Source organism: Paramisgurnus dabryanus, chromosome 11 (assembly GCF_030506205.2).
Source record: "Paramisgurnus dabryanus chromosome 11, PD_genome_1.1, whole genome shotgun sequence".
Lineage (NCBI taxonomy): Eukaryota > Metazoa > Chordata > Actinopteri > Cypriniformes > Cobitidae > Paramisgurnus > Paramisgurnus dabryanus.
In genome coordinates this window covers 14,518,050-14,544,359 of record NC_133347.1, presented here as the reverse complement: position 1 = coordinate 14,544,359, position 26,310 = coordinate 14,518,050, and the positions used below count along the sequence as shown (strand labels likewise).

General features: G+C 36.6%; 2 protein-coding genes across 3 annotated transcripts; both read right to left on the bottom strand.

Annotated features, from left to right (window-relative positions):
* Positions 1 to 265: 265 nt before the first annotated feature.
* Positions 266 to 17,330, bottom strand: mapk14a (mitogen-activated protein kinase 14a). Of its 2 annotated transcripts, none has more exons than XM_065246988.2 (12): positions 16,905 to 17,330; positions 14,307 to 14,436; positions 11,146 to 11,204; positions 9,454 to 9,565; positions 9,180 to 9,209; positions 8,823 to 8,870; positions 8,605 to 8,719; positions 5,618 to 5,689; positions 4,355 to 4,434; positions 2,629 to 2,707; positions 1,956 to 2,129; positions 266 to 1,217 (listed from the first exon to the last, which is right to left on the bottom strand). In XM_065246988.2, the coding sequence occupies exons 1-12, from the start codon at positions 17,021 to 17,023 to the stop codon at positions 1,150 to 1,152; spliced, it is 1,086 nt and encodes a 361-aa protein (XP_065103060.1). In that variant the 5' UTR covers positions 17,024 to 17,330; the 3' UTR covers positions 266 to 1,149. The 2 variants fall into 2 exon arrangements, with proteins under 2 accessions (XP_065103060.1, XP_065103059.1); XM_065246987.2 differs by lacking the exon at positions 4,355 to 4,434 and adding an exon at positions 3,479 to 3,558.
* A 124-nt stretch (positions 17,331 to 17,454) lies between these two features.
* bbof1a (basal body orientation factor 1a) lies at positions 17,455 to 26,087 on the bottom strand. The gene is made up of 11 exons (XM_065246985.2): positions 25,877 to 26,087; positions 21,799 to 21,864; positions 21,500 to 21,643; positions 21,329 to 21,409; positions 21,062 to 21,132; positions 20,802 to 20,946; positions 20,382 to 20,722; positions 20,155 to 20,295; positions 19,834 to 19,938; positions 19,356 to 19,424; positions 17,455 to 17,965 (listed from the first exon to the last, which is right to left on the bottom strand). The coding sequence occupies exons 1-11, from the start codon at positions 26,075 to 26,077 to the stop codon at positions 17,875 to 17,877; spliced, it is 1,455 nt and encodes a 484-aa protein (XP_065103057.1). The 5' UTR covers positions 26,078 to 26,087; the 3' UTR covers positions 17,455 to 17,874.
* Positions 26,088 to 26,310: the final 223 nt, after the last annotated feature.

Here is a 26,310-nt window from a genome sequence, read left to right as displayed (position 1 = left end):
ATCCAAAGCGACTACATATGAGGGCGAATCATGAGACAGTATTAAAATTTACCAAGATACTAACAATGAGTCATTCAGTAGTGAATTGCAAGAATATTATAATTATTACGGTTAACTTTTTAAAAAGGTCCTTAGAAAAATAATTCTTGTGGTCAAAATAAAAATTTATTTAAGTCATAATCTTTAAAAAAAAAAAAAAACCGACACAGTGTGCACATATAATCAAAATTGAATTATGACCATACAACAAAACAAAACAGCTTAAGTTTCTGAAAAATTCCGGCCTTTATTTTCAGTAAACAATGGTGTGTTTAATTTCATGTTTTCTTAGTCTGATATGGGTGCTAAAGACATATGCAGCCTTTTAAATTCATAAATATCACCTCCTTAACAGTATATAAATATCTTACTCTGGTTTCAATTAATAACATTTTAAAAATTGCTACTTAGGTCAGAATCAACTTGAAGATTCCATACAGCAGTAGCAACCTCACTTCACACACACACACACACACACACACACACTCTTTAACCATTAACAAACATACACAAAGATGTGAAAAAGTTCAGAAAAACACCTGCATGAGACTGAAACTTGTATTTACAAATAACATGAATATATCACCAATACCCAAAAACAAAATTTTCATACCAGTCCAACTTTTATCAAATTGAGTCATGAGGGGCAAACTGTATGTTGTAATAATGCTTATTAGATAACAAATCCTCTTAATATATTGCAAACATGATACATGGTTTACTAAAGGAAAATCATAACAGCACAACTAAATAAACGTAAGTTCAGGGAAATATTACATTTACATCAGGACTTGCATGAATGTTATACATGAACATCGTAAAACTGACCCAAGTAACAAAAAATTGATAATCTTGTGATGTACACTAATTCTACCACACTTACAAATTTTGAAAAGATTTACGTTGTAATATGATTCATCATTACACATGTGTTTCTTCTATTTGGGCCTTGCAAATTCGGCAGACAACATTTAAAACTAAAATTAAAAGTGAAAGGGCAAAATAAATGAAAGGACGAAAGTCATACTGACTGGCTGATAAAAATACTGCAAATTACAGCATTACTGTAAAAGTAGTAAAGGTGGTTTGATTGCCATCCAGCAGAGAAGGTCAAGATTCCATTTCATCTCCATCAAGGATTGGCGGTTCAAAACTTATCAACTCCTCATAAGTCAAACCTGTGCGTCAAACCAACAAATTAAGATGAAGCGTACATCAAAACTGTATAAGAAACTGTGCAACTTTACAGTTTAAACAAAAACATTAGTAATGCAGAATTATTTAAAAGTTCAGTTCCAAAATTAGAAATATTTCAAAAATCATGTTTTTTTTATTGTGCATTCCAATTAATATCAATCAAACTGCAGTTGGTTTGTTTTGATCTAAGCCTTCATAAGTAAAAAAAACACAGCTAAGTAGCACAATTAAACTTTTTGATTAAAATCCGAGTTATCTTGTTTTGGAACCAAACTCTTCAATTATTGTTTTAAGGGGTGGTTTCTCGGACAGGGATTAGACTAGTCCTGGACTAAAATAAATGTAAGAGCTGTCCAAACTGAAAACAACTTGTACTGACATATCTTAAAATATATCAGTGCCCTTCATTTTGCCTCAAAATGTACACAAGTAATGTTTTTAGTAAAGCATGTTTGTTAAAAACTAGTTCTATTTCATAATTAAACTAAGGCCTAGTCCTGGCTTAAACTAATCCCTGTCCGGGAAACCACCCCTTAATGTTTTAATTTTATGAAATAGGGCACATAAAATATCCCTGTATTGATATCCTGAGAACCAAAAGGAGATTAACAGAACAGTCAATTTTGCATATTACACAAAATGGCATACTACACAAAATTGCACAAAAAGTGCTATTTTACACTTAAACAGAGCGTTATTGTCTTCTTTATTCGACTCACGTTTCCACTCTTCAATATCAAGCTCGCGGCTCTCAAAGCTCTGGTCAAATGGATCAGCCTCAGGCTCGTCATCCGGGTCATGGTACTGGGCAAAGTATGGGTGTGCCAGAGACCCAGCGGCTGTGATGCGCTTATCCGTGTCCAAAACTAGCATCTTTTCCAGAAGGTCCACAGCTATAAAGGTAGAAATAACAAATGTAACTAGGAATCATTAGCACTTATCAGAAAATGCACACACTAAAGACTGCATATAAAGAGCTCAGATCCAAATGCCGCTAAACGTCACCTATACGTCAAAAATAAGATGATATTGACCGAATGCTTTCAGTATGTATTATAAATTCATCAAATACTTTTACTTCAAATGCACTTATTCCTGGTCATAGGCCATTCAGATAGTTCGGTTTGTAGGAAGAATCCATTAAGAGTTTGGTTAAAAAGCTAAGTTACAACAAAACATGTCATACGGACTTAGAGGGTTTTGCATCGGAGTTCTTTGTGTTGATAAATAGTAAATATTGAACAAAAACACAGATCTGTATAAATTTCCAAATATATTAAATAAATACAAGTACCTTATTTACAATATTTATTTATTTATTTTTTTAAATTATATAATACTTTTTTATATTAATTTCCCAATATATACACACAAGCCCACACGCCTCTTTACCTTGTGGATTAGCCCCAATAAAGACATCAGCGAAATTCCTTTTGGGCATGTGAGGAAGGGAACTGATGTAAGTACGAGCCTGTGGATTGAAACAAATGAATTGTGAGCAAATCAGCCAATCAAATTTTAAAAGTTATAGGGATAGTTGAGCCAAAAATTAAAATTCTGCCATCCTTTACTCACGCTTAACTTTTTCTAAACTGTACGAGTTTCTTTAATCAGTTGAACACAAGAAAATTTATTTTGATTAATAATGGTGCGCACACAAATTTGTTTTCCCTACTATAGAAGTCAAACGGTAAGCACACAGTTGACTGTACCCATATTTATCAAAATACCTTTTCATGTGTTCGACAGAATAAAGAAACTCATACAGGTTTCGAACAACTTGAGCGTGAGAAAATTATGAACTATCCCTTTAAGCTGTATTTGTTTTCTACACGCCAAGATCAAAAATCATGCATGTTAGCAGTTTGCAAATTGACAACATCAACAGCTTGTTTTTCACATACATTGCTAACCTTGTGAATCATAAAACCCACGGTGTTAGTATGCGGTGCCAAATGAATAATGCAACAAGCAAACAGCTTTAGAAAGCATAGGTGTCTGTAGTGGCGACGACAGGGATTTTAGCTCACACAAATCATTGAATAAATGCATGACAGAGTACCAAGCAGTCACCCCCAGAAAGAGTGGAGAAGATCCTACTATCGATACTGCAACTGTTAAACGCATTAATTCTATATGTGCATGTATTTACTGTACAGAAAATATAAAAGAATCAAGATAATGAGAAGTGAAGGGCATGATGGGTATTCTGCACATGGGAGCTGGGCCACAGCGAGCTCACCTCATGGCTAGGCATCCTGCTAATAAGAGAGGAAGGTGGCGTTCCAGTCAGTCGCATTATCTGTTGAAGCTGGTTTATATCTTTGAAGTCCAGGTCAAGGAGTTTAAATTAAGCATAATGCATATCTATTAAAGGGGACATATCATAAAAAATGACTTTTGCATGTTTAAGTGCAATAATTGGGTCCCCAGTGCTTCTATAGACTTAGAAAATGTGAAAAAGATCAACCCAATAACTTAGTTTTGGTAAACCATTCTCTGCAAGCATTTGAAAAAATAGGTCGAAATTTGGCTCCCCTTGTGAGAAGGGGATAATAACACCCCTTTAATGTGCAATATCCAACCACAGCACTGCCATTTAGTGCAGAGATCGGCTCATTTGCATTTAAAAGGACACACCCAAAGCACATTTTTGTGTGGCAATTTTAAAATGCTATAATAAATTATCTATATGGTATTTTGAGCTAAAACTTCATATACGTACTCTGGGGAAACCAAAGATTTGACATCTTAAAAAAGTCTTGTGAAATGTCCCCTTTAAATATTTTACGGACATTACATTGCGGTTCTCCACTGCTCTAGGAAAGGAAGAAAAAGAAAAAAGAAAGAAAGAGAAAGATGCAGTTTGGCATGCAAACTGCATTCACACAGGAGAATATGTCATGCTTTGGATAGGAAGTGTATAATAGGTAACATAGATTAAGAAGAGATACTGCACAGCTACAAACAGGAAAGATAAAATCAGGCTTGTTAATTTTAGTTGTTTAGATTCAGTCAGACATTCCAAACGCGGACATCAAGTTTCCGTTTCTCAAAAATCAGCACACACACAAGCTTCTCTAGCCATGCGATATAAAAGAACCTCCAAATAACTCACAGACTCGGATGATATTTTCATTAAAAGCTCAGGTCCAGGAGTTCCAACTAGGAGCATAATGAGCTTCAACTGATCGATGTCTAGTAAAAAGACATATAGGAAAACTATTGTGGCTTAACAGGAGAGATCTGGAGTCTTGAGCTTTATAAACGGCATCTCATTTTGAAGATTGTCTTTTAAGGCAACACTAATAAAAGCTCACTGTGGAAAAAGAGGATGCCTGTAAAAGACAAAATATTCCCGTTTCAAGTGTGTTTAAGAACAGGGAAGCAGAGAAGCTTTGGTCACATTTGTGTAAAAGACATGCAAGCTAATAAAAAGTGGCAGAGATGAACTATTCTCAACCAGCACAGCAAAAGCAAGTCTGAGGTAGCAGCACAGAGGTGTAAAATATTTGGCAAGTGTTTCTGTTCCATGGCTGAAGGCCCTATGCATTAAGAGCAGGCAGAGCGTCATATTTGCAAAGCTAGAAAGAAAGCACGCTGCAAGTGCTGAAATATGAAAAAACATCGTCACTGGGATGGAAATAAGGGATAGAAAAGAGTGCCGAAGGCAAAGATAGGCATGTCATCTCCTGCAGGACAGCTTATTATGTTCTCATACTGATAGATCACACATCCTTGGAAACACTGTTGCATCATGGGGCATGGTCTGAAGGTGGAGCTTACGTAAGCAAAGAAGACAAAAGTTGAGTGTAAAAGAGGAAAGGTATACAGATGTGTCAGTTTGTGCCATAGTAGAACATACTGCAAGAAGATGAAAACATTTAAATCACCATAAGGCAAAAAAAACTTATTAAAAGCACTAAATCAAGGGTTCCACCATTTCTGTCAAATGAGTTTTCATACATTACTAGTTGTTAATTACTGGATACAGCTTTTTGGAAAATATTTCAGCAGATATTGCTGCGGTGAATCTTTGGAATTAATAAATGTAAACTATATTTTGTGGACTAATGTTTCCAATACAACAGATAAAGATTAAATAAGATGTTAAGGTTTACTCTACACAAATATACAAGCAATATTTAGGCAATATAATAACAGCTAAACTGAACTACAAACAAATGTAGATAACCCTAAAATATCCATTTTATTAATCATCAAAGCCTAAATCTGAAAACCAACACTTTGATTTTCCCGGTTTTCATGAGCCAGGAAATCATGTAATAATACTGATATACTTCTCTGCCTCCGAACCGTGATGCAATCTGCAGTATGCATACTGTATGTCAGCAAGAAGGAAACAAGAGGAAAAGGATACGATCTGTGCCAGGGAACAGAGTCCTGCCTGTCAACAGCTCAGCCATAATGCAGCCCACTGACCAAATGTCCACTGAAAAACAAAGCGAGGTACCAACATCAGCACAGAAAGAGCAAGTTCAATCCCCTTACCCAGACAGCTTTTTCCTGATCCAACAGTGTTTTCAATAGCTGGGTTTCCATCCCCCTGATTTTATGCACATTTTGATGTATCGCATAGGAAACGAGTAACTGATATATCAAATTTCAAATAAAAATCCCTTAAAGGGACACTCCACTTTTTTCAAAAATATGCTCATTTTCCAGCTCTCCTAGAGTTGAACATTTGATTTTTACTGTTTTGGAATCCATTCAGCTGATCTCCGGGTCTGGCACTACCACTTTTAGCATAGTTTAGCATAATCCATTGAATCGGATTTGACCATTAGCACTACACTAAAAAATAACCAAAGAGTTTCGAAATTTTTCCTATTTAAAACTTTACTCTTCTGTAGTTACATTGTGTACTAAGACCGACAGAAAATTAAAAGTTGCAATTTTCTAGGCCAATATGGCTAGGAACTATACTCTCATTCTGGCGTAATAATCAAGGACTTAAAGGAGCATTTCACCCATAGAAACATTAATCTTTATTGAAAGTGCGTCATATTTGTAGTCAAAATTTAACATACATTTCGAATTTGGTGTCTATTTGACAGAGAAAAGGGGTGTTTGTAGTCTCACTCCCTCAACAAAGATATTAGACTTCCTGCTTTCAATGATGCAAAATGATGATTTTTACATCATTGAAAGAAGGAAGTGCAAAACTCAAATCTGTATTTCTCCTGTCTCAGCGGCAACTGAGGAAATGATGCTCGACCAATCAAAAACATGACTGGGGTTCTAACTATACAAAGCTTAATGCAAATGGGTGAAGTGTCCCTTTAACTGTAACATGGCTGCAGCAGGCGTAGTGATATTACGCACGGTCCGAAAATAGTCCCCATGGTTACTTTCAAAAGCAGGGGGCTATTTTCAAGCGCTGTGTAATATCATTGTGCCTGCTGCAGCTATGTTATGATGTACACTATGTAACTACAGAAGAGTCAAGTTTTAAATAAAAAAATATTGAAACTCTTTGGTTATTTTTGAGTGCGATGCTAATGGTCTAATCCGATTCAATGGATTATGCTAAGCTATGCTAAAAGTGGTACCGTCAGACCCGAAGATCAGCTGAATGGATTCCAAAGTGGTAAAAATCAAATGTTTAACTCTAGGGGAGCTGGAAAATGAGCATATTTAAAAAAAAAAGTGGATTGTCCCTTTAATTTGCAAAAAAGTGTTTACCCTTGTTTGAGGTGGTTTTTGACTTGTGTGAAAGAGATTAAATGCGAATGATGGGAGATGAAAATGCATTTGCCGAATAAAATTCTGATGTAGCAAACATTAAACCCAAGTGACTGATCATCTAGTTGTATCAGCTAACATTGTTTTTCCTATATATGGGGCTTGACATTAGAGGTCTTCTCGGGTCCAAAGAAATGTACCCGACCCAAAATGACCCGAATCACTTCATACCCGAACCCGACGTGCATAAATAAAAAAATTTTAAAGAAAGACCCGACCCGAGACAAACCCGAGAAAATAAGACCCGAGTCCGACCCGAACAAGTGAAATTTTTTTTTTAACACGACTGGAACCGAATGTAAACGGCACTGACGTGTGTGCATTCTGCAGACCCATGCGCAGCAGTCAGACAGAAAGAAAGAAACTCCGGTGGCCTTGCAACCAATTTGGCGAGCTGCTCCATTCGTTTTATTTTGTTATCTGACGACGACACCAACGTAACCGCTAAAATGTACATTTATAATTGACTGACATGTTTGTCTCAACGAAAATGAACCTTCCGACAACCACACAATGTCGCAAGCGCTCTTGGCAAACAGATGAGAGGTTTGAAAAGGACATTGACGCACACAGGCGAGAGAGTTCGGGTCTTCTCGGGTCCGTTCAGAAAAAACACATTCATTTTTAAATTACAAGAGACCCGATGCTGCTATTATTGTACCCGACCCGTGTCCGAGGCACATGTGAAACTTTTAGACCCGAACCCCGATCGGGACTCGGGTCGGACCTCGGGTTTTCGGATCTAAGTGGACCCGTGAAGACCTCTACTTGACATTGTCGTAATGCCCTTGCTGCTACTGTCTGCAATTCAAAAATTCAGCATTTCTTCTTCTGTGCATAGCATCCAGTTTAGCAATTCCAAGCGGCACTGCTAGTGAATTTATAACTTCAATCGTAACTAAATGCAGTCCTGTCTCCATTTTCTAAGCGTGCCTTGATTTATTTACTGTTGGTTACTAAGTGCCAATACCACCATCATTCGCTCTAACAACTTGATGGAAACACACCTAATGTTTTGCGCATTTTGAAAAGATTCGCTTTTTGTTTGGATGGAAACCCAGCTAATGAGAAAATTGCATGCAGAACTTGTGATATAATCCCATCATCTCAAAACTTTAGGTAAAAACGTAAACAACACTGGTCCAGAAGCACTTCCTGTTTAATTTTTTTAACACTAGATAAACATTGGGATGAAATACGTCCAACAGAGCATATAGAACTGAACCAAAAAGTTAAACAAACATCCTAAAGATAATTATATATGTGAAATGAATAAAAAACAGTCACAAAATGAAACAGGAAGTGTTTCTAGACCAGTGTTGTTTACATCTTTTGAAATGGTCTATAGATGTTTTTCAAAAGTGCTAGAATTATATTGGTCTAATAATGCTTTTATTCTATTAAAGGGTTTTCAGATCCTTTAAATACAGGTTAATAAATATTATTGTTGTATTTAAAGGTGGTGTCAGCTGTTTTCTTGTGAATCAGCATGATTACTTACAGCAACATTATATTACACTCTTTAAAATTCCTGCATTTTGTATCAGCAAACAATAAACTGGTTGACCTTTATTGTATGACATATGGGTGGAGTTGCATTACCTGTCATGTTGTAGTGCATCCAGTTAAGCATGATCTCTGGTGCACGATACCACCTTGTGGCCACATACCCCGTCATCTCATCATCTGTGTGTCGAGCCAGACCAAAGTCAAGGATCTAAGAAAGTGAAAGAGGAAGGAGGAGAGAAACTTTTGAATTTACAGAACACAGTGAGTCTGAAGTAAGTGACAATTGAACAAATTTGTTACCAACGACTCACCTTAAGTTCACAGTCTTCATTTACTGCCAGATTACTGGGTTTTAAGTCCTGGAAAACAATAAGTGAATATTAATTAACTGCTTATTTCATACCATATTTTATTTACATTATATATTTCATACTATTTTATATTATTCAGCAAACAACTACAAATAGTGTGAGTAAATGGTAACCGAATATCACTTTTTGTGTGAATTTTGAATCCCTTTGAGACAAATCAATTCTATATAAAATTAAAAATATTTAATTACTTTATAATCATAAGACAAAAGAGAGCTTGGGCATGCAGCAAGGTTGTCACGAAAACTGCCAAAAAAGCCTGCAGGCCACTTGTACTGTGCCAGAGGAAATACTTACTCTGTGAATGATGTCTGCCGAATGGATGTACTGATAAAAAGAAACCAACATTCAGATTTGTGGTTTACACTAACACGCAGCAAAATTAAAATAATATCATAATAAAAATAATCACTTCACAGAAACTTTAATTTTACAGGAACAAAAACTAAGGCATGATGATAAACATCCATAACAATAAACATGTTGAAAGCTGCAATTTCTGTGTGATGATATTAGAGTAAAATCTGACATTTATTTTTTAGTTTGTTACAAATACAATATGTAATGTCACCTTAAGTCCTCGCAGGATCTGATAAATAAGGAACTGTACATGATCGTCGGTCAGCTTTTGACACTTTACAATATTATTTAGGTCAGCGCCCATGAGATGAGTCACCAGGTACCTGCCAACCAGAACAGAAGAGAAATGTAAGCATCAACAACTGTTGTACCCAATCATCTCTAAAGTGACAGCTAGACCTAAAATGAAGGGAACATTATGTCCTGTTCTGGCAAATCTTTTTTATTTTAACAACAGTGATTCAAGCTAAAGCACGACGTTCGGTCATAGAGATATGTTGGCTAGTGCCAACAGCCAAGTGTGTCGGATCAGTTTAAGAAAACATACAGAAGCAGCTGCATGCATTTTTTATGTTCCTAATTTTATCAATTTATTAACAATGCAAGTAGAAGCGAATCCATAAAACTGTAAGGAGAAGAGAGGGGGTGGGATTGAAAAATTATGCGAGCTGGATTTAAACCCCGATAAGCTTTATGTATGTCATATTGTAGTGAATAAGAGTGTTTGCATAAAACACAAGATATCTCTGACAGCCAATGAAACAAAAATGAAGAATTAAAATAATATCCGTTAAAGATTGATATTATACTAGTGATATATATCCGATGTAAAACTGTATTGGCCTCCCAAATTGTATTACACTACACTGTGTATACAAAAACCTCATGGTATCACAAAGATCTTTCTACAAGTTTTGACAATGAGGCGGGGCTACAGGTCAAACAGAGACTGTGGTTGGACACACAGCAGGGCTTAAAATAAGCCCCGCTTAATCCCCAAAACATTCTCCACCCAACAGACACACTCAGCATTAGGAATAATAAACAAATATATTCCACCCCCACACAGATTTATGGCCTAAAAACAGCATTACAGATATTAAGAAAATGACGACAACTTTCACACACACACACACAAATAAAACAACTTACCGATGCAGTGCAATCACACAAACACAGCAGAACACACACACGCACACACAAACCCTGACAGAGATGTCACCTAGCACTGGAAATGTCTATATTTACAGGAAGACATGGCGTGCTTGTTTTCCTGGCAGAGTTAAGCACCCTGTTCCTGCACAAACGGGTTTGCTAGTTTTGGAAGGCGGGTGGGTGAGAGAGTATGGATGCCCTTCTTCCATCACTGTGAGTCAGGACTATTTTTAGCAGTAACATTGATTTTAAGTGAATGCAGCATCTGGTTTTACAACCTGGCTCCTCGGCAGCATTCCCCACTAACTCCTGGCTGCTAGGCTGGAGCCAACAAGCACAAATAGCTTTGTCTCTGTGAGAAACCCCAATCTCCATAAAACCGTTAGAGCCCATCTGAAAACACGCTTATGATCATGTAACAAAGAATGTGGGATTAATAACGCGTTATTTTGCTTAATGTATTAGTTATTGGGGTTAAAGAGTCAATATACTGCAATGTTGCCAGCACTGGAAGCCAAGCCTTCCTGAAAAGATCAAACCGGCATGCCAGGATGAAATGTAAATAATCGCCCCCATTACACTTAAAAAGTAGTTCCCGATTAGACAGTTGACTATTAACTTTCTTTTCTTATGCTTCTGAAATAAAATAATTTCTTGCTATGAATGTATTTGTTACACATAATGAAATCAAAGCCAGCTTGTCATACTTCTGGATATTTTGCTTAGTAATGTAACAGAATAAACTTACACATCATTAAACTCTTCGAGGCTGGTCGCAGGTGTAAAAACATCCAGAAGGCCGATTACCTAGAAGCACAAATGATGATTGTTTAGTACAGCATGTGCCGTCTTGCAGTAAGATTTCATTCCATAACCTGACAAGGCAAATCTGGAATTACAACATCTATTCCCTGTCAGATGGAAAAATCTAAATGTTATTAAGAAACTAATAAAAGAATGACCTAGTTTTAAACCTATATGACAGAATTATGGCTAAATCGTTTTCAAGGCTACATCGAGGGAAATTATATTTCAGTCTAGGAGCAAAAGACACAAAGACAAGGATTTATATTATGAGACCATTTCCAGATTACCCAAAGTCAGCTATAAACTGATATTTTACTGTAAATATGCCATTACTTACTGACATTTTACAACTTTGTTGAAAAATTGTGCAGTACAGACCGTTGTGAATTATGCTTTTATGACAATATCCAGCACAGACAGGACACTAGTGCGGTCTATTAAAGGGGACATATCATGAAAATCTGACTTTTTTAGTCAGTGCTATAATTGGGTGCCCAGTGCTTCTATCAACCTAGAAAATGTGATAAAGATCAACCCAGTAATTTAGTATTGATAAACCATTCTCTGCAAGCATGTGAAAAAATAGGTCATTGAAATGTGGCTCCCAGTGTGATTTCAGAAGGGGATAATGCCGCCCCTTAATCTGCACTATCCAACCACGGCATTGCCATTTAGTGTAGAGATCAGCTCATTTGCATTTAAAATGACACACCCAAAAATGGCACATTTTTGCTCAAACTCACAAATGGCAATGTTTACATGCTATAATAAATTATCTATATGATATTTTGAGCTAGAACTTCACATACCTGGAACACCAAAAATGTATTTGATATCTTAAAAAAAGTCTAAAAAAGTGAAATGTCTCCTTTAAAGACTATATTTATTAGATTGCTAAATTTAACCAAACTGTAAAATCAGCCCATCATGCCCAGGGGTCATATTCAGATGGCAACTATGAACTTGCAAAATCAAACATGAATATTATAAGAAAAATATAAGTTTTTATGTTAGTTTACTAAATATAATACAACGGGGCTGTTGAATGCTTTATTCTGATTGGTTGAGAAATGTTCCACGGCTATGCATTTCTTTACGATAACAAAAACCTAATCTTTTAAAGAATTAGTCAATTTTCTTAAAAAAATCCAGATAATTTACTCACCACCATGTCATCCAAAATGTTGATGTCTTTCATGGCAAAAAATTTTGTTTTTTGAGGAAAACATTTCAGGATTTTTTTAATTGACTTTAATGGACCCCCAACACTTAACAGTTTTAATGCAGTTTAAAATTGCAGTTTCAAAGGACTCTTAACTATCTCAAACGAGGTCTAAAACGATTGTTATTTTTGGCAAGAAAAATAGAAAATATGCACTTTTAAACAACTTCTCTTCATCCTCTGTGTGACGAGCCAGCGCGACCTCACGTAATTGCGTAATGATGTTGAAAGGTCACGTGTTACATACATGAAACACACATTTGCGGGCCATTTTAAACCTCATCCGTCACCCCTTGACGTGATGACTTATTGTGTGAGGTCGCACTGGTGCATCACAGGACCGGAGGAAGACGAGAAGTTGTGGTTTAAAAGTGAATATTTTTTATTTTTCTTGCAAAAAATGACAATCGTTTCGCTAGATAAGACCCTTATGCCTCGTTTGAGATCGTTTAGAGTCCTTTGAAACTGCAATTTTAAACTGCATTAAAACTGTTAAGTGTTGGGGTCCATTAAAGTCCATTAAAATGAAAAAAATCCTGGAATGTTTTCCTCAAAAAACTAAATTTCTTCTTGACTGAACAAAGAAAGACATCAACATTTTGGATGACATAGTGGTGAGTAAATATCTGGATTTTTTTTAAGAAAATTGACTAATCCTTTAAATGCCTTAAAAATAACCACCAGAGCAATGTATGGGGTAAGCATGTTATAAGCAAAATATTTGAGTTAGTGATGCACCGATGTATCGGCCGCCGATATTTATCGGCCGATTTTTGGTGAATTTGAAACCATCGCCATATCGGCAATAGCACGAGAAAGGCCGATACCGATTGTTTATTAATTAACTGCATAAAAAATTCCATTATATGTAAAAAAAAATGAGTTAATGTTGTTAATAAAATAAATGCTGAATAGCAAAAACCACCTTTGAAGGTTGTCATGCTGTCTTTTTATATTTGTTTTAGCTTAATTTGTGCCTCTCTTATTATGTTGGTCAGTTGAATGTTAATTAGATCCAATCCATGTTCAGTAAAAATTTTTTGATGCAGAAATAAACTAGCTAATAGACCAACTGTATAGTATTGTATACAAGTGTTTAATATCGGTATCGGCATCGGCCAGAATTTGTCTGTTTAAATCGGTATTGGTATCGGCCCCAAAAAAATCCTATCGGTGCATCCCTAATTTGAGTCTGGTCCTTTTAATCATTTGAAAATAATGAACACCCGCAGTGAAATTACCAGCTTGGGTGTGAATTATTTTCTAATATTCCACGCCACGTCATGAATTATTTCTTACATATTTGTAACTTACCCATTTACCAAATTAATTTATCTAAATCCACATGCAGTGCAGTAATAATAGTGGAAAGGGAAAACAGTGAATAACATTATCTTTAAAAAATATATACTGTATGGCTTTATATACATAGACATGTGGTGCTTATCTGGCACCTATAATGAAAAAATGTCACTGAGAACATTTTCTGTTTTACTAAAGAAACTATGTCATATAGTGAGGGTGAGTAATAATGAGAAAATTATATTTTTGGAGTGAACAAATCCTTTAATCATTTCAATGACTTAAACATAATCTTTAAAGGGATAGTTCACCAGTAAAATGTATATTCTTTCATCACTTACTCAACCTCATGTTGGTTCAAACCTGTATAAATTATTTTGTTCAGCTGAACACAAAAAAAGATATTTTGAGCAATGTTTGTAGCAGTTTTGGGGCACCATTGACTTCCATAGTATGGAAATTAATTGTGTTCCTAAATTGCTTGATTATCAACATTTCTAAAACTATCTTCCCTTGTGTTTAGCAGAACAATCCATTTAAGTCTTATGGATTTGACAATATCAAGGATTTAAACTCACATTCTCATGTTTCATGTGCTTGAGTAACCGTAATTCCCGGTAGGTGCGTTTGGCGTGGATAATGGACTGAAATGGCCGTGACAGCTTCTTAACAGCCACCTTCAACCCAGTTTTTTCATCATACGCTGAGCTGCAACACAGGAAAATATGATTCAAACATGCAGTCACGCTTTGCATAAGACGCAGATTTGTTGCATAACTGGAACTCAAACATGCTGCAGCAGGACAGAATTTAAAGATTGTTAGATGTTAAAGTCAGCATGCAAATCAAGGGCACTAACTTGAAATGAATGCTTCTGTCCCTAAAAAGAAAAACATCAGCTACAGTAGGTTCTCACTTCCTTTATGGAGAAAACCACAGAGATTTGCAAAGGGAACTAAAGGGGGAAACATACGTACTGCAATCACATCATAAACAGGCTAGGACACGAAGTACCAAGCATATTTTTCTAAAGTTTAACTTATAGGCCTAATGTTTTAAAATCTACTTTCAGATATAATGTAGCTGCTAAATATACTGCAGAGACTGAGAGATGAGCATGGCACTTCAAACTCCATGCAATCTGTTCATCAAATATTCAATTACACGGACACAATAAGGCTCCAGTGAAACATAATCTAGATAGCATGGTTGCCTAGCATCAAAACTTTTAACAGTCACTTTGGTGCATAAACAACCTGTCTACCCTCAGTAAAAGGAGCCATTTAGAAAATGAGCATGGCCTTAAAACACCTGGCTGTTTAATATCACACAGACCCTTCTGAAATGATTTGCAAACATTAAAGAGTGATGCAATGCATGGGTTTTGTTATGATTTTAACAACAACAAAAAAAACAGAAGTGTTTATTTGTTGAAAACTATTACTGACTTCCTCAAATACATAATCAGCATGTTTCTAGAACACACAAAATATTTTTTTTAGTTCAATTAAAGAAGTCCCAGGCGAGTGTGAGGAAATCTCAGCACAAACCACCAACAAACTTCCTCATCACTAGTGCTGTCACAAGTATTAAATAATCACAGGGTCACAGAAATTTGACCCAAGCATGACTATTTCAGGCAACCACAAACATTGCGCACTTTTGGAAAAACAAGGCCAGCTGTCCTTAACATTTTTACTCTGCACTTATTAAGTGTGTTACAGGTATACTTTTTTCTGTGTAAAACACACACGCACGCAGGGGCGGGGCAATATATAGGATGTGATTGTCATGCGCATCTCATCAGAAAAGCATGTCTCTAATAAGATCTGTCACAAACATGATCCCTGCACGCCACGATCTAATGTATTGTGTCTTATTAACTCACTGTAATGCATTGTGTGCAATACCTTTTGTCTCCCTCTTCGCGTTTTGTCCACTTTCCCTTCTGCTACAAAAACTCTTAAGTATCTCAAAAGTCCTCGTCAATACTCCTAACAATTTTTAAGGGTTAAGATGCCTTTTAAATTGCTTCTTTTTTTTACTATGATCTTTTCTTTCATTTTAAAGGGAAACGCCCGGATTTCTAAGAATTTTCTTGGAATTCTGTCACTAGTTGCAACTCTTTGCACTAAGATTAAATTTATGAATACGGGCCTAGAACTTTACTTTACTTTACTTTCTGTTATGGTAACTTTATAGCGATTATTTCTGCTATTTACAGAATTGTCACATTTTTGAAAAATTACTTATATGTACGTTAATATTCAAACAATGCACGGAGTAATTTAATCTTATGTTGCAATGTTAATTTAGAAAGGAGGTTTAATAATGTGTGGCATTTGATAAGAAAAGCACAGAAAATATGGCAATGTGTATGACAATTAATTTTCCTATTTTTAATTATTTATTGTTTTGCACATTTATAATCGTGACAACCCTACTCACCATTAATAATAATGATGAGCAATCAGAGGCATCACAAATAAGATGAGCTCAATGTTGAACTCCATCATTTGGGTCTTACAACCGTCAAACAAGTAATTAAGTGCTTTGAATCATCGACAACGATGGTGATTTTACAAGCAGAGCTAACTCGTAGAAACAGAAACGTGAACAGCGAAGGAATACAGCGACTACGATAGTTATTATCGCTCTACAGTGCAACCGCCGCCCTAGGTAGGCAGCTCACTTGGATATGAAATGCAGCCATGCTGCATGGGGTGACCTCATTCAGGACAGAGCCCACCAGATGTCCCCATTAAGACCACACTATCCTGTATAACTCAAAACAGTGCATAAACAAATGTAATTTTATATTTTAAACCACCTTAAGACGTTTAACTCGGTGTACAGAATCACATTTAAAAACATTGCACTATACAGTGTGCGGTAAAGGTCCATTACCTCCAAACAAGTGGCATACATGCGCGCGAGATGGGAAATGCAACATGCTTGACTTTGCATGTTTTTCACCACAAACGCACGCATTAAAAAAAAGATAAATTACAAAAAACAAACACGATTAACCAAATATAACTCGGCGACTCTTGACCCTTCTTGTGTAGCAGACTTTAGTCTTATTAGCAAGTTTGCTAACGCGGTGCAACACCGTGGGCCCGTGAGAATAAATGGGACATACGTTCCGCCATCGACAACAACAGAAATATATTTACCAAACGGATCCATATGCACCAGAGCCGACCGGAGACAAGTTCTGATAGCGCACGGGGACCTCCCATATGGTTTTGTTGACGTCCTGTCGGTAGAAAGTGGGTCTTTCTTTCTGCGACATGCCTGCAGAACGAGCCCCCGGGGCGAGTTCACACACTTCTGCTTTTCCTCGCTTCGCCAGTGATTCAAGGCAGTTGAGCTGTCGTGCAAAAATCAACGAGATTTAAAGTAGTAAACAACCTTATCGGGTCGAGCATGCACGCGTATGCTCGAAACGAATCGACTCGTTGAGATTAATTCATGCCAGTGGATCCAGATATGCTTGGAATGTGAGTGTTGGAAAGTTGCTCGGTTCCGGGTCGCGGTGATTTCACGCGCTATCCCGTGTGCGTCTCTCCCTGCTTGCTAATACAAATGAAAGTCACAGGAAAGGAAACGGAGCTTACGAGAGCGCCCCCTGTACGTAAGATCACATGTACGTATATCTTTTAAATACACAGCACAAAGTGTGGTACGATGATGAACAACAAAATAAAAAGACAGAAATGCATTGTTTTCTTTTTTCTTTATTTTTCGTACATAACAGAAGATTCAAGATATCTGTAAATACAGATTCACTACACTCTCACTACACAAAATTTGCTCAAATGTACTTAATTTCTGTACACAAAAGGTTCTTTGTATTGGAAAATAGTTATACAGAATATAAAAAGGTAAGAAATATTTATTTTCACAAGCTTTCTCTGACAGGCTTTTTTGGAAACAATAGCGCTTTTATGTTTTATTTAGATTTTATCTTTATGCATTTATCCATTAAAAACCCTGAATCCTACTCGCTGCAGTCCTTCAGTTATCTTTTCTTTACAGGAAGGATGAAACCGGATACATAATCATTTGTCCATTTGTAGCAAAACATATTTTCAGGTGTGATATCTGAGTAGAATACTGTATGAAGTTAAACAGTGAGGTGCTTTAAATGGCTGGTAGGACACAGGGGTCAGAAGTCCCATTTGCCGTTGGCATCTGGGTTATAAAGGTCAGGCTTTGCTTATCCTTAGTAAACCTGAAAAAAAACACATCAAATTACTAATAGCATTAAAAAACATAGAAAAGCAGTATAAACGTGACCCTGCTTGTAAAAAACCCAGCTAAAGTCACTTTTTGTGATTTACTGTTTTCTCCATAAATCCTTCTACATAATGTAAAGAACATTCTGTGAAAATATAACCTTGATATATATGTAAGCTCCGATTTTCCTGTTTGCATTAGAGTTCTGTGGGGGTCAAAATGACCCTAGATATTGAAAGAGTAATTACAAAAAATATAGAAAGTTTTAATGATACAAATAATATATATTTTTTTTACTTCTCATCTATACATTAATGCTATGTTTTGGGAGATGTGAAGTACTTTTGTACCTGTTTACTACTAAATTCCTCAACTACACCATTAGCTTGCAGGTAAAATATTAATTTCTTATGAAAAATTCACATAAATTATGATGTAAATTTTATTTAAATTGTTTTAGTTATTGATCTAGATGTTATGTGTTGAATTTGGCCATCTGCTGGTTAGAGAAAAAAAACATAAAAGAATTACAGTTTAGGAAATAAATAATTTTGACCAGCAGAGGCCCATAGAGACCTATTCATTTCACTGAATGTGGCCAACTGCTCACATCACTACTTTAGTGATACATTTTGTGAATTTATGTATATATAAACATTAGAAAGGACATTAAAAATAAATGTATTATTTCAAATAGTGGATTTTTTGTAGTTTTTGATGCATTTTGAAATGTCTGTTTTTACAAAATGCCACAGAAATTTGACTGTGTGTGTGTGTGTGTGTGTGTGTGCGCGCGTGCGTGCGTGTGTGTGTGTGTGTGTGTGTGTGTGTGTGTGTGTGGTTGAGCACGTTTTTTCTATACTGCATTTGGGTTCTAGTACCAGGCCTTCTTTTCTGTGTTGAAATTTATTCTGGATGCATTTTTTATACAATTAGAAATGAATTTTTTGCATTTCCCATTCATTTTCAATTGGGGGCATTTTGACACCCAAGGGCCTTTTTGGGTAACATTTTTTTACACATCTTCAGAACAACCGAATCAAGCCCAGGTTTTTCATATGAATATCGAGAATCTAGAAAAGTCACAAAATCATATTCCACTGAGATGAAGGGAGGGTTTTTTAACTAAAGAAAAGTGTATTTGGGGTCAAAATGACCCCAAGGGACTTATAAGGGTTAATATTGACTGAGTAAGGCCATGTCCAAGATTGAAATCAATGAGGGAAATCAACCTCAGAATATGAGACTTTAGCCTGAAGTTCACAGACAGGGTCACAGTTATTGAAAGCTCATAATATTCCAACCAGAATTATCTATATGCAAAAGATGAAACAGAAAAAGTATTTTTTTTAAAGATATTTATTTCTCATTGGGTGCGGCCTTACCCTGCATCACTGTTAACCTGGACCCTCTCAGATAAGGAAGTTGGTAGAGCTGGGAGCTGAGCTGGCTTTCTGTCAGCAGCAAAAAAACAACAACAATAAAAATTAACAGTAACAAACTGTAGAAAACACATGAGTATTGCCATGTAGCACTGTTTTATCTGTTGCTACATAGCCAGCAGCACAAAGGTCATAAGTTTAAATCCCAGGGGAAACACATACTGATACAATGTGTATAGCCCAAATCTGCTGTTTCATCAAACTGCCTGCCAAATGCATAAATGTAAGTGTCATATTATGTAAAAATATTCGTTGAGTATTTGGCAACCTGATTCTGAATATGTGCAACGTAAATAAATCCAGAGAACTGTATTACATTTGCACATTTGGCAGACACTTTTATACAAAGCAACTTAAAGTGCGTATTATACTATGGTTCTTAAGTATTGACTTCTAAAGAAAGATGAATGTAATTTCATACCTTATTTTTTGTCCGTTTAATTTAGCAAACAGCAGCTTGAGCAGTTTCTCTTTCTGCTCCCAGGTCAGATCCGAAATGTCCACACCAGAACTTTTCAAATTACTCCTAAAAATGACAGTGTTGTCAGTTCTAAAGGCCAAATCCTAACCCATAAAAGTAGACATTTTAGCTTTTACTCTATGTTTATTAGCTTTAAATCATTTATATTTAAGTGTACTATAAAAAGTGTACAAAAGCAGGCATTAAAATGTCTTTTTGTTATCACAATGATCTAGATAAGAGATACATTTAAAAAGTGCTTGGTACTAAAATCATGCACACCATTTCTCCGCCTCTTCTAGGTCAGTGTGAACATCATTGGTGCTGTGTGGGACATTAGTGAAGGTCCGTATGCGAGGATACTCCAACCTTCCACATCGAGCCTCATTCATTCTCCAGCGATAGGCCTTCAGAGCCTCCTGTCTGCACACACAGGATTTAGTTAAGATTACCTCATGTCCCATTATAATCTAAATTCAATCTGGCTAGTTTGCATAACTACAGCTAACCTGTAATGCTGTTGTTGCGTTCTTATTTCCTGCCTTACGTGGTCGAGAGCTTCATGAAAGAAGAGCTCGAGTTCTTTGCGCTGTTCAATAACGCTCTGTGCTAGACGTTTCACTTGCACCAGCTCCTTCTCACGAGCAGCTAAAAGCATTTCCAGCCTCTTAAGATTTCGGCTGTCTGCTTGGATGCTGACCACAGCACGGTGTTCCACTTTTCCCTTCTCTCCTGCCATGATGCTCTGAGCTTGCTCAAGTGTGTCCAGTTTAGCCTTCAGCTCAGAGATCTTACCGTATTGGGCTCTCACCTGAGATTCACATTCCTTTCTCATTAGTTCATTCGTCTCCTGCAAACAATAAGTTGGACAGTCAGTATAAATTATTGGACTGGTGTTAAAAAACAGATACTGTCTGTGCTATGTGCACCTTCTGTAGAGCAAGGGAGGAGTTCTTCTCTGTTAAAGCTACATTTGTCCTCTTCAGTTCCTCAGCCTCTTTTACGTGATAACTCAGTGCTTCTTTCAATCGCATGTTTTCCGTGCTCACAATATGTGACGCTGCATCCAGCTGCCTGTTGGGAGCCACTGAAGCTGATTTGAATCATGCATACAAGATACACTAACAAACAAAATCATATGCGCAACTGGAATGTAATGAATGACTAAAGAATTTATTAAAGGAGTTACACTGTGGCTTCATGATGTGATAGCTCTGCCAGCTGAGCGATTTTTTGCTCTGCCTCCTTATCAAGGTGAATCTAAAAAAGCAAATAGCTGACTGATTCATTTTAATGGCACATATGCTTATATTAAAAAAGATACACTGTAGATACTGTTGATTAATGTTTAGAGTCAAAATAACATTAAAAATACAAAATTAAAATTTAATTAAAATTGCAATTTGCTACAGTATCTTCCTATTGAGGGATATAGGTCATGGCTGGGTTTTCTCACCCTTGCAGTATGGTACTTGTACTGAGATCTCATCTGACTATTGCTGTGTTCACGGTTATCAATGCGCAGTTTTTCTCTCATCTGCAAGAACAAAAACACAGAAGTTCATTTTTCATATTTGATTCATCCTGCTTCGCATATGTGATTTGTATTTAATAAATGGTGCAGTACATTGATCAGTTCTTCTTCCAGATGGGCCTTTATTTTGTTGAAATGCTTGATGGTTTTGATCTCTTCGGGAATCCTCTGGAAGTCACTTGACCTCTGCCTAAACTTCTCTTCTACGCTATCAATCTTCTGCATACATTCAGCGATCTGCAACAGCCAGTTAATGTAAACTCATGAAGTGAAACTTATGATAACAGCAATGCAGATACATTCGCCAGATCATTTAACATACAGATTTACCGTTAAAGGGTTTATGGTGTCAGAATTCAACAAAGCAGTAATTTACTGTAAAAATTGCTTACCAAGGCATCTTTTTCAATTGAGGCTTTTTCTTTATCGTTTTTCAGTTGCTCTTCTAATGCAGCAATCTTAGGACACAGACATGTATACATATATTTTATGAATATGCAAAATGAATGGGTATTAAAGGTGCCAAAGAATGCACTAAAATTATATGTTAAATTGTTCTCTGATATTTACGTAGAAGGTATGTGGCTTTATTGAGTGCAAAAACTATCCCGAGCCGGTTTTACATGTCCACTAGAACCTTAGGATTTGCCCTTATAATGAATTGGTCTATTCTTACCTTATTTGAAAGGTTCATGAATAATAATGTTGAGCTCTGCTGTAATTGGCTGTTTGTCAGTGTGTGCAAACCGACCTTATGTTTGAGCCTTTATCAGACGAATATAATGAATTTGAGGAATAATCAATTGTTTAGAGATTGTTAATGGACAGTAGTGGTAAGTTTGGGGTTAACTGTAAAGTCAATAGTAGAACTTCAGCCTAAACACTAGCCAGAGGTGTAAAGTACTTGAGTAATTTTACTTGATTACTGTACTTAAGTATTATTTTTGGGGATTTTTACTTTACTTGAGTACAATTTAAAATCACTACTTTTACTTTTACTTAATTAAATTTTTTAAGGAAAAAAAGTACTTTTTACTCCTTACAATTTTATTTAAAAATCAAAAAGTACTTATTTTTTAGAGATCCCCTCATTCTATTTTCCCTTGCTCTTACCAAAACAATTGAATTGGGCTGATGGCCAGTTTAACTTAAATGTATTTCATTCTGGATCCTTTGGACAATTCTAAGGAATTGGCCAACAGTTCATCTGATGATGAAGATTTTTTGCTTCTTTGAAACCATCAACACATGAAGTGTGTTCCTGTGTGACATGTTCCCTGCTATTTGCAGCCTGTCTATCAAGACTAAGACCTTGTTCACACTGTCAGTCCAAATCTGATTTTGGTGCATATCCAATTTGACAGATTCACTGTCCATATTGTGTATCACAACTGTTCAGATCTGATCTGTGCGTCCTGTAACGTTCTGCCATTTTCCGGATTATCTGCACTATTTCTATGGCAATGACGTCGCGCTGGCACGGCAATCTGCCTCGACTTCTGACGTGTTTACGTGACACAACAGCATAATACAACCAAAAAGCTACACAAATGCGATCAGGGCGGTCAGACTGAAATGGATTTCCGAAAATGCGATTTGAAAAACTACCACTGGATGTAGCCTGAAAAGTATTAGAAAAAAGGATTTCATGTGGTTTTTGGCCGTTCACACGTTCTAAATGTGATTGGATTCCTATCGGATATACCCCAAAATCGGATTTGGACTGACAGTGTGAACAAGGTCTAATACACCTCTTCCTGCATCAGCTGCCTGTGAGAGGCTTGATAGAGCTTGAATTTTGAAATTAGCTTCTGCTTAAGTAAATTTGAGGTTTTACAACTTTGAGTAGCATGTTGCATACTGAAAAGGTAGTCTTATACTGTAGTTTGATAAGTAAGGAATAATTGACGACGGGCTGTTGAATAATAAGAAAATAATGCACACCCTACGTGGTAATGCGTTACACCGCGGGTGTGCATTATTTGCGAATAAATCAAACGACCGGAGCCATTTATTCCGCTTATACCATGGTTACCACAAACATTGCTCTGGTGCCTATTTTTAAGACATTTTAAAGGTTAGGTGTGCGGTTATTAAAAAATAATCAACACCCATGGAACATTTCTCAGCCAATCAGAATCAAGCATTCAACAAACCTGTGGTATAAATAAATACAATTAAATACAAACAGTTGTAAAGCAGGATAAAACCTTGTATGTGTTTCATTCACATGTTTTTAGAGATTAAAAGCCTAAACAAGAATCTCTTCCAAATACTTTTACTTTTTTAATACTTAAGCAGTGGCGTGTTTACCATTTTGGTGGCCCTTTGCAAAGTCCAAGAACCGGGGCCCCCATGCCCCAGCATTGCTCAAGGTTTTTCATTTGAATTGCACAACAATAATATTCAGTATATAGAATTAAGTGAGATATATAAACCTGGTTTATTTTGTTTTACACTGCTTAAAATAACACTAAATTGTTAGTTTGGTATGACAAAAATTTTTGGTTTAAAAAAATGTTTCACGCCCCTCTCAGATATATATTTTGCTTGCAAATGTATTATAGGATGTATTTAAAATAATGTATTTAAAACTGCAACTTCAGTGTCTGAAATCTTACTAAAAAAAACTAAATGAGGAAAAAGAGGAAGCATTAGATTAAGATTCATACTGATCTAACAAACTGAACAAATTAACACCAGCAAACAACATTGTAAGTTGGTTATTGCTTGAATTTATGGATGGGAATCACAGAATCACATAAAACTCTTATGTTCATATTGCAAAAACAAACTTACTGTGAGATACAACAAGCATATAGACTAGAAATACACTAAAGATGAGATTTTAATGACAATGATGAGAACCAGAATATGATTTGTCGTCTATTTTCGACGTGATTAAAACCCCTGCGTGGTGTCTTTATCATGTTTATACCTGTACGAGTGTGGAACCGAACCACCAATCACAGGTGTGAAGCCCAAAGTCTTTAAAGTAAACTTGACCATCGAGTGAATGTTGTGCAGTTACGAGAGCACAGAGATAGTCGAGCGAGCGCTCATTCCAGCACTTTGTGGCTGCATTTGTGCGCGCTGAGCAGAGGTGCGCTTTCCCGTAGAGTTTTGCTCATGAAGTAGCCTATATGTGCCCTCGCGAGGATGAGCGCAAATATTATTCTACATGCATACTCCCACATCTCTCGCTCACGCGTGCTTTATCCGTACCCTAGATTCGGGTCTGAATAAACGTGACATACTTTCCCACACCTTGTGGCCAGTAGGGGGCCCCCCAAGCCCGCGAGGCCCCACGCAATTGCGTGGTTTGCGTGGTGGGTAAACACGCCACTGTACTTAAGTACAATTTTAATGTGGTACTTTTTTACTTTTACTCAAGTATGATTCTCGCCAGATACTTTTACTTTTAATTGAGTAAAATTTACACTCAGTACTTGTACTTTCACTTGAGTAAAATTTTTGAGTACTTTTTACACCTCTGACACTAGCATATAACATCAACTAGCATATAGCGCTAACTTAACTGTCAATTTACCAGTAAGAAAGGGTTGTAAGATTACCAGTAATTTATGTAAGCTTTATGTTTGAACAAAAAATAAAGATTACCGACGTTTAAAACAGACGACGTCAAACACCTTAAAGACAGGGTGCACAATTTCTTAAAACGCTTTGGAAAAGGGAATCGGGTAGACTACCAAAACATTCTTCTAGCCAATGAGCAGTAAGGGGCGTGTCTTCTAACCAACATCTTTGCCTGGGTTGCGTATGTGTGGGGCGGGTCTATCAAAAGAAGGTCCAGATTCTATTGGGGTAGGTGCGTGTTTGGTTAGGTGATTTCAAATATCAACATTGGCTTTCAAACACTGTGCACTCCGCCTTTAAGTAAACGTCCACATCTCTTCACCTACCATCTATTTGCAGAATTGCCAATGTCCTTAGCACACCCTCTGTGAAGCCTAATTTGCAAACAGTACTGTTGTTTAAGATGAACGTTCCGTTTGACGTCGCCTAATGCAATGTTGTTTGGCCACGAACAACTTGACGACTGTCAGCGTTTGCCACAAATGTGAAAATAACAAAATACCGACCATGGATATGAAGTCATAACCCACCATTGTTTACAAATATAACACTGTGCTCACCCCACGCCAGAGATAACTTCCGCTTTCTTACAGAGTTTACCGGTATTTTGATACTGATGTGTGAATGATATCTTGCTGGGAAAAAAATTAACTTCGTTGCGTGTGTGAACAGCACATTTTTGTATTTACTGGGAAATTCATTCTAGTAAATTCATGGTAATTTTGAAAAACCCTGCGTTTCCATTAGAAACTATTTAAAACATATGCCGGCCGCCGGCGTAAAAGCTTAGTGTGCACGCTACCTTACATTCTAATATCACCCTCATATGACAATGAAAAGTAAGCAGAAATCACTTAACAATTGCACACACACCATTCCTCTTTTTTCTTGATCTGTTTTCTTCAGAAAAGCAATAATATCCTCCGTGTCTTTTTCTGTTCTGTATTGCTGAGTCGTGAGCTCCTCGTTGGCTCTGGCGAGCGTGCGAGCAGCCTCGCGATACTCCACAAGCGATATTTCCGTGATATTAAACTTCGCCTCCCATAACTCAGCGTTTCTTTTCAAGTTTTCCATCTCGGACTCCTTGTCGACCTTAGACTCATGCTTGCCTTCTTTCTTACCTTTTCTGTCAATACGTAAAAACATTTGTGAATGCATGCTATAAATATGACTTAATCGTCAGATATTGAGATATATTGGATGCAGACAAATATTGTTCATCCTCACCCTTTCCCCTTGTTTCCCTTTCTCTTCGGCATCTTTTTTTACTTAGATGATATTGGACCTGCACGGGCTCATAGTTTCAA